Below are 9,494 nucleotides of genomic sequence, written 5' to 3' on the forward strand. Positions count from 1 at the left end.
CTTGCGGTGTGCGGGGGCTACTCTTCCTTGAGGTGTGCAAGCTTTGCATTGCAGTGGCTTCTCCTGTTGCAGAGCACAGGCTCTAGGCGTGTGGGCTTCAGTAGTTGTGGCACGCGGGCTCAGTAGTTGTAGCGCACGGGCTTAGTTGCTACGCGGCATGTGGGAGCTTCCCAGACCAGGGCTCGAACCCGCGTCCCCTGCATTGGCAGGTGGATTCTTAACCACTGCACCACCAGGGAAGTCCCTAAACTTATGTTTTAAAAAATTATAGGGCTTCCCTGGTGGCGCAGTGGTTGAGAGTCCGCCTGCCGATGCAGGGGACACGGGTTCGTGCCCCGGTCCGGGAAGATCCCACATGCCGCGGAGCGGCTGGGCCCGTGAGCCATGGCCGCTGAGCCTGCGTGTCCGGAGCCTGTGCTCCGCAACGGGAGAGGCCACAACAGTGAGAGGCCCGCGTACCGCAAAAAAGAAAAAAAAAAAAAAATTATAGATGATGGTAAATGAACATGGAGATTTACTCAAATTCTAATCACATTTAAATAGTTTAAAAGATAAAATATTAATCCTTCCACATATAGTATACAACTATTTCGTATTTACGTAATTGCCTAATGACTTCATAGGCATATGCCTAGTAGTGACTGCTGTACTATTTGATTTCTGGAACTTTAACATAGTATTTTTGTAATAATTTTAAAATGGTGTATAGTAAATAATTTAGGTTGCTTGTGTATAAAAAAATTTCAGATGTCTTACAGAGTAGATGCAAAAGGTCTCACAGAACTAAATACGTTAAATGTTTTAAACATTTTCAAAGGAGAAAAGAAATAAACATGTCCCAGCTGCCTTAACTTTAAAATGACTGTAGTGAGTTTTTATAAAGACAAAGCTGGCGAGCACATATATGTGTACATCACAAAATGGCAGCCCATTACCACTATCAGTCATCTTTAATTGTGTACACAAAACCCCACACTGAGCTCAGTGTGCTTTTAATTTGATACCACAATTAAACATTTAGGATTACATTAAATTATTAACACATTTTTCTCATTTTACCAGACCTAGGGCAACAGTTAAAGCACCATAAAGTTGCCACTTGTGTACTCTTGTCATTCTTAGATCTTGAATTAAAAGCCAACTAAAAATAAAATTGATATCTAGAAAATTTCTATGTAAAATGAGACTAAATCCCAAAATATACTTCTAAAGTGACTGGCAGATTTTATGAAGGAATATCTATATTCTGAATTTTATATTTAAACCTTTTCCAATATAAACATTATTAATCCTCATGACAATTTATGAGGTAGACACTATTATCATCTCCACGTTATAGATGGGAAAAATGATGCCCAGACAGGTTAATTTCTTGTTCCCCTCCCTCTTTAATTTGCTACAACTCATCAAAGCAAACCTAGATAATTTTGGAAAGGTGTGTGGCACAGTTGCACCTAAAGCACCAGCAAGATACATTGACTTTCCATTTTATTTCATTCTCTTGTGCCAAACATCAAAACAAGGAACTGCATGAAGTCTCACATACTTCTGCCCATCGGCAGAGCACTGAAAGCACCCATAAACCGTCTCCCTTTTAAAGCTCCCCATGCCACAGAGTATGCAAGGTCCTTTTGGAATGCTGTGATTAAGTAAATTAACTCGGATATGAGTCCCTTCTTTGAGTGAAATATCACTCATGCTGAGAGATTTGTCATAATAGTCAGAAAAAAGATCATCTAAGTAAAGCTGTGAACGAGAAATGGCATCCATCACTCTTCTATCTAAAAGGACAAAAAAAGAAATGTGTTAAAAGTCAAATAAAAAATGTATAGCCAAACTGCAATTATAACTATGTGTGAATCTAAACCATCAGTCATGAAATTTGGCTTTTAAATTTAAATTCTTAAGACAGTATTACTGAAGAGATAACCTCAAGTATTAATCTGAGAAGCAAAAAATCTTCAGCGGACATACTTCTTTCAAATAGTATATTTCTCAATCTGTAGAGCAGTGCAAATGTTGCCGTTTCTTCCATTTCAAATCCTCCTTTTGACACTGAAGTGACACAAAGGTCTATAAAAAAAAATTTTAGAAGATGTTATAATTTGAACAACTCATATATATATATTTTTTGCGGTACGCGGGCCTCTCACCGTTGTGGCCTCTCCCGTTGTGGGGTGCTCCGGACGCGCAGGCTCAGCAGCCATGGCTCACGGGCCCAGCCGCTCCGTGGCATGTGGGATCTTCCCAGACCGGGGCACGAACCCGTGTGCCCTGCATCGGCAGGCGGAGCAGGCGGACTCTCAACCACTGCGCCACCAGGGAAGCCCAAACAACTCATGTTTTATTGGGAGTTTTAATTGTGGTTGAATTCTGGTATGTGCCATTCATTTTATTTTTTTAAGTTAAATTTTACATATTTTTAGAAAAGGTAACATTTACATGGTACGAAATTCAAAGAGTACAAAAAGAGGATACGGTGACAAATAAGTCTCTATGTTGACCCCAGCCTCAGTTTTATACCCCGGGGTAACTACTGTTGTGTGTACTTCCAGAAATACTCCATATATTTTACATGCATAAAGAATATGTATATATGTATGTAAGTATGTATATATATATAATTGTTTAGGCTCAAAGAGATACACATTTCTTTAAAATATCATAGAGATTATTCCATGTCAGGATCTTCAGTGCTACATAATTCCTAATGGCTTCACAGTATTCTATTGTGTGCATGCACCATTATTCAACTAGCTGCTGATAATACACCTTAAGGTTATTTCCAATCTTTTGCTATTATGAGCTGACTATCCTTATACCCACATCATTTCATATATGTATATCTATAGGATAAATTCCTAGAAGTGTAAATAAGGCTAAAATATATGTAATTTAAAATTTTGATGGACATATCAGTTCTATCAGTTTACACTTCTAGTGATCAATATTATTGTAAAAACCTACACCCTTGGACTTCCCTGGTGGTCCAGTGGTAAAGAATCCGCCTTGCAACACAGGGGACACAGGTTTGATCCCTGGTCAAGGAACTAAGATCCCACATGCTGCGGGGCAACTAAGCCCACGAGCCACAACTACTGAGCTTGCGCACCTCAACTAGAGAGCCTGCGTGCGGCAAACTCTAGTTGCCCATGCACTCTGGAACCCGAGCGCCACGTGCCCTGGAGCCTGCATGCCACAACTAGAGAAGAGAAAACCCGCAGGCCACAACTAGAGAGAAGCCCGCGTGCTGACACGAAGAGCCTGCGCGCCACAACGAAAGATCTCGCGTGCCCCAACGAAGATCCCGCATGCCTCAACGAAGATCCCACATGCTGCAACCAAGACCCGATGCGGCCAAAAGAATAAATAAATACATCTTTTTTTACAAAAAAACCTACACCCTTTAGTGTCCCAGATAGAATTTAATTAGTATGATTTGTTTCTGGACTCCCTATTCCCTCCTCCGACAGAACTGCAGAAACAAAAACAGGTCTAAAAATGTTCATAAATCACCATGGCTAAGGGGCTCCCTTGCCTATTCCTTTGGGCTACACCTAGACTTGAGCTGGCTGGTCTAATAATCTTAAAACCCGTGAAATGTAGAAATTTAAACTGAGCTGCACTGCAGTATTATATAAGGTGACAATTTGGGGGAATTATTTGTAACTTTAAGGTTTTAGGGAAAGTCCGGAGTTGGGGGAGCTGGGTCTATGAAAGGAAAACCGGAAGAAAGGTTGTCTTTGGGTACCCTAGTTTGGATGCCTTGACACCTTCAACATCTTACTGTCTACCTACTCTATTTGCCATCATCAAAAGCTACCTATTAGACGATAATTTTTTATTTTCCCATATAAGTCAAGGAAATACTGTCAGTGGATTGTGTTCTCACTCTTAGCTATAATTGTAAGTGGGTGGTGGGAAGACTACAGCCTTCCCCAAGAAACAGGGATGAGGTGATGAGTAAGTAAGGACTGGAGGGTCTTTCCCAGTTACTTCACCCAAACATAATATTGACAGTACTTGAGAGCAGCACTCTTCTATTATTAGACACTCAGAAAGAGACAGAGATTCTCATTAAATCCTTCTTTAAAAATATAATCATTTTGGTGTTTCATGCAAATCACTCACCAAAGGCACCATCCAAGTAAATGAAGAGTTCGAAAACACTGTAAGCTATGGTTGTGTGTGCTGGAAAAACAATAGCTTTGTCCCTTCCCCTGGTATTCTGTTCATCCATAAAATGAAACTATATTAAATAAATTAAATAACATGGTTAAGGAGCACAACACATAAGGATATATTTTTGGAGAAACAAAACATTCCCTACAATCCTACCAAAAACAAACATCCCCACCCCTACAAGCAAAGAATGCTCCTACTTGAATTCAACTGTTTCTAGCAGAGATCCAAATTAATGGTCCATCGGAGACTTGTGATCTATATTAGGAAATACCTCTCACTACTTTCTCAGTTACTTTGTATCAGAGCCAATGATTAGTGCTACCACATGGGTAATGCTCTCTGGCATAGAAACATTTTTCTTTCAACTGTAAACCAACTGCCTTTAAGTGCTACAGTTGTTTTTAGCCTATTCTGTCCACTGTTCCAAAGCAATTACCAACAATTAAGTAAATATTTCACTCAGTTCATGCCCCCAAAATGATCCAATGTTAAACAATTTGGTGGGCACCTAAATGTAGCCACTGAACAGAACCTTCATTTGCAAAGATTTGAAACGATTATCATTGTACCCTATCTTTCTAATAATTCATTTTAATAAAACAAATCAAGTCATTATTATGCGTCATTATTAGGTGAATGACAAGGACAAATAATACCATAATTGAGCTAAAAATTAAACACAAATAGCTTTCAACATTTTTTGTGTGTGTGTGTGTTACGCGGGCCTCTCACTGTTGTGGCCTCTCCCGTTGTAGAGCACAGGCTCCGGACGCACAGGCTCAGTGGCCATGGCTCACGGGCGTAGGCTCAGTGGCCATGGCTCACGGGCCCAGCCGCTCCGCGGCATGTGGAATCTTCCCAGACTAGGGCACAAACCCGTGTCCCCTGCATTGGCAGGTGGACTCTCAACCACTGCGCCACCAGGGAAGCCCCTCTTTCAATATTTTTTAAAGAACTTAACATTGAATGAAGCATGTTTGGCCATTAACAATATTATTTTAGAAAAATTAATTTAATATAAAAATATAAACTCAACTTTTTAAAATTCAAGTAAAAACTGTATCACTTAAAAATAAAATCAAAGAACTCAACATAACCACTCAATTTGTATTCTTAAAACAGCATAATAGTAATATGAGGGACTCCATTGTACACATTATTTCACAAGGATTAGTGTTTTCTAACATTATTTTACATGTTTATAATTCAAATTTTCTTGGATTTTTTTCATATTCTAAAACAAAACCATTGGTGTGCAAAATCCTATATACAATTGCAGCTTTTTAATCTCAACATTTGACAAAATACACAAGGCTCATTAGAAACTGAATACTTAAAAAATTCCCATTGCAGCTTTTTAGTAAGAGAAGTCTAATGAGTCTAATGGTTTACCCTCATGGATTCCCCACGAATTCCAGCGTGCACAGACAGTGAGCACTGTCGTGTGGTTCGGATGCTTTCCATGACCACACACAATACTGCCTTTCTGCTCCTCCTTGACTGACGTATCAAACTGTGGTCAAAATTAATTTTTCTAAAATCAAGAAGACAGACATTCACAAGAATCTGTAACATCTAACTATGTATAATCAAGTACATTTTTTGATTATCATGTGTTACTATTCACGATCCACCTTAATTAAAAGTAAATCAAGGCAGTCCTAATACAAATCAGAAGGTGTGCTCAAAAGAAATTTAATAATCTGCCTCTCCTTCCTATTTTGTTAAAACATGCATACTATAGGAATCTGTTGGAGGAGACTCTCTTAGTGTATTTGCTGCAAGCAGATTCTTGAAGTCTTGTAATCTTATAATTTAGCAAATGCGGCAGAGCCAAAGTGATTTTGCAGAGCAATTAAATATTTTTTAAACCAAATGATTCCAGATATCTACACTTATCCAAAGCTTGGACATATTACTAATTTGCAGTATTTCAAATAAATCAAACAAATTACTCTAATAAAATATAACCCGAATGTTTTAAGCACTCTTTGTAATGAAGTTTATATAATTAAAATATTTAATAAAAACATGGAAGTATTATACTGACCGTGTAGTAATTTCCTTGAGTAATGTTGATACTTCCACTTCATGTTTGGTTACTACACCAAATGAAGCTTTTACTGCAACTGAATCTGATCCAGTAACGTTAATCCCAACGTCATTCACAATATGGTTGCCTCGCCTTCCATAAAGTGAAACGTCTGATTCATCTTCATAATTCAGTAACTGATAAGATGAAACACCTTTAAGAAAAGGAAATCAATATTTTAAATGTCTTGAATTCATCTAATGTAAATATGTATAGTAGCACATTAATTTACCATTTAAGACTTGATTACCCAAATGTTGAGAATGGCAACATCTTAAACCAAGATTAAAAAGAGCAATTCAGGGCTTCCCTGGTGGCGCAGTGGTTGAGAGTCCGCCTGCCGATGCAGGGGACACGGGTTCGTGCCCCGATCCGGGAGGATCCCACATGCCGCGGAGCGGCTGGGCCCGTGAGCCATGGCCGCTGAGCCTGCGCGTCCGGAGCCTGTGCTCCGCAACGGGAGAGGCCGCAACAGTGAGAGGCCCGCGTACAGCAAAAAAGAAAACAAAAAGAGCAATTCAATTAATCTGACAACAAGAAAAATAAATATCTAGAGTACTTTAAATGAACTCAAATTCTCTTTCAGCCAACAGCATACTTAAGCATCAAGATCCACTGGCTAGCTGAAAGAAAAACAAGTGTTTATAAGAAAAATTTGTTAAAATGTTAATATTAGCCTGTTAATACATTTCAGCTTACCAACTGTAGTAACTGAATCAAAAAATAAATACAAATTACTTTCATCACATTTAACCATGTGAGATAGGCAAGACTGAATAATACCCCTATTTTATAGATGAAAAAATATACTATTATGTCATATTCTAAGTTGATTTGGTTAAAACAATTTATAAAATAACTGAAATTAAATTATACAATAAATAATCTTATAAAATACATTTGAAATTATTCAACCAATAAGAGATTTGATACTATAAAAACGTTAGGCATTGTTAACAATATTATTACTGTCACAGTAATAAGAGTTGCTTTTATCAATGAAAATACATAAATATTATGAACATAGGTAGCACAGACAACCTATGTTTAGATTACCAATAATATAACTGAATGAGTAGTCACTCCCAAACAGACATTTAAACTTACCAGCTGAAATTTCTCTGTCTCCTAGAAGAATATCTTTCAGCGTAAAGGGTGTTGAAGTAAATTTATATCTAGGAAACAGAAAACATCTCTTCTTTTTTACCACCAGACTTAGAGGTTGGTATTTGTCAGCCTCACTGAGGCTTGGAACGGGAACTAATCTCCCTCCATCTCCAACTTGTTTGACAAAGCTCTTGGTAGCCGCAGCAAACATATTAATACAGTATTAAAACGTCATGAACTGCAACCCTCAGATAACAAATCCATGTTTTCAAAAAAAATCAGGCATAAAACTAAGTCTTGCTTGATTTTAAATATAATTATACACGTTAAAAATACAAAGCATGGTTTCACTGAGTAGCTTACCAGTGTACAATTTACAACACTACCTCCCCTGGTGTGCTCAGGTAATGAATTATAGATTAACGGTGTAAAGTGATACACTAAAAGCAAGTCTAATTTGGAATTGCAGTCTATAACACTAAAATATACACAGAAAACTACTAATCTTTAAGTATTATCAATGTCCTTGATGACGGTCACAGCTGATAGTGGTTTGCCAGGTTCAAAGGAAGCATATAACCCTACAGGGAACAATACGTTAGCCACTAACATTAGCCCTGGATGCCATCCACAGTGGACCTAGTCCAAAGGGAATTCCTTCACAAGTCCATTGTGCCAATTTTGGCGACAGAAAAGCACTATTTCTGTGTTATGGTACACAGTTCATTCCTTGAACATTTCATTCATTTTCCTTGTATGTTTACAAAATCAAGTGATTAATATAAAAATAAATTCACAGAATATAAGGAAACAATTGTATGCAGAACTTTATAAAATACTAAATGAAAGCCATATTACATATGTGTAACTGCATAAACTCTGACTTAGGAGTTTCTGTTGAAGTTGGCACGTAGTGTCTCTCTGAAATAGAGTACTGCTGCATTTATTTTCTTTTTGTTTCATCATTACTATCCAGTTACTCAACCTTTAAAGAGAGCTGTATAAAGTTTATACTTGTTTTTAAGAAATTTTATGGCTAAATCTTAGAAACAAATCTGAGTACTGAAATAGTGTACTGTCATAGCTATGTGGATGTTAACATAATTTTGAAATAGTGGCTATGTGGTACTTAAAATAAGATATTCATTAAAACAGCAATGGATAGTAATCGATATACAAATATCTATAGAGGGGGTAGAGGGAGGAAGAAAATACAGGCTTAATTCAATCCTCAAATAATGTAAATCACTTTGATTAGACTCCGGACAGCTTTTTCATTTGCTTTCAAGTACCCAGGGATCGAGAGAAACAAACAAAAAGTTCCTAATAAGGACCCTTCGTGTGAATAGCATCGTGCAAGGCAATCTTCCAGAAACGAGAAAGCACAAGGAGTCATTCCTGCAACTGGCAAGCAAAACCCCTAGAAGCGATTCGACATCTAATGTCGCTGTCTGATCCCCACCAAAGGTGGTGCATCCCAAGCAAACGCCATTACAACCAACACAGGTGTGCAGAAACAGCATTTAATTAGAATCGGGTCCACAGAAAAGCCTTCGTTTACACCTAACGTGCCTTGCTGGGATCCGCTAGCCCAGCACTCATCAGGCGATGAAAGCCTAGAAGACAATGGAGCCCACGTTGGGGTGAGAGGAGTGGGTGTCCGGACGTTCCCGCAAGCACCTAAAAGCAGGACTCCAGGACAGGAGCCCACCTCAGCCCTCAGGAGCGGGTATACCGCGAGTCTCAGGCTTCGGGCCCAGGCCTAGGGAGGCTCTCCGGCAATTTTGCATTTGGAATTTTAAAATCATTTTCTTAAAGTGACGCACCGCTCCTCTTCCCCGTCCCCCGCAACCCCCTCCAAAAAAAAAAAAAAAAAATGGCTGAGCTTCAGGCCTCACAGTCGCTGAAGCTTGCCCGCCCGACGACAAGCCTCTCTCTGGGCAGGGAGCGGCCTCCTTTTGAGGACACACAACTGCGGTCCCCACTAGCCGCTGGGCCGAAGGTGGCGCACAGGCCGGGGCTGCGAGGGGGCGGGGCCGCCGAGGAGCTCTACCCGAGCCGGGACAGCAGGAGGCGTGACCGGCAGCCGGGACCGGCGCTACCGCACAGA

At 39.3% G+C, this 9,494-nt stretch overlaps 1 protein-coding gene across 3 annotated transcripts; it reads right to left on the reverse strand.

Annotated features, from left to right (window-relative positions):
* Positions 1-1,471: 1,471 nt before the first annotated feature.
* PJVK (pejvakin) lies at positions 1,472-9,437 on the reverse strand. 3 transcript variants are annotated; one of them, XM_073807534.1, is made up of 6 exons: positions 9,283-9,437; positions 6,236-6,431; positions 5,578-5,719; positions 4,132-4,249; positions 1,975-2,073; positions 1,472-1,781 (listed from the first exon to the last, which is right to left on the reverse strand). In XM_073807534.1, exons 3-6 carry the CDS (start codon positions 5,647-5,649, stop codon positions 1,489-1,491), a joined length of 582 nt encoding a protein of 193 aa, XP_073663635.1. In that variant the 5' UTR covers positions 5,650-5,719; positions 6,236-6,431; positions 9,283-9,437; the 3' UTR covers positions 1,472-1,488. The 3 variants fall into 3 exon arrangements, with proteins under 3 accessions (XP_073663635.1, XP_004311474.1, XP_073663634.1); XM_004311426.4 differs by lacking the exon at positions 9,283-9,437 and adding an exon at positions 7,385-9,269; XM_073807533.1 differs by lacking the exon at positions 9,283-9,437 and adding an exon at positions 6,528-7,525.
* Positions 9,438-9,494: the final 57 nt, after the last annotated feature.

Source organism: Tursiops truncatus, chromosome 7 (assembly GCF_011762595.2).
Source record: "Tursiops truncatus isolate mTurTru1 chromosome 7, mTurTru1.mat.Y, whole genome shotgun sequence".
NCBI lineage: Eukaryota > Metazoa > Chordata > Mammalia > Artiodactyla > Delphinidae > Tursiops > Tursiops truncatus.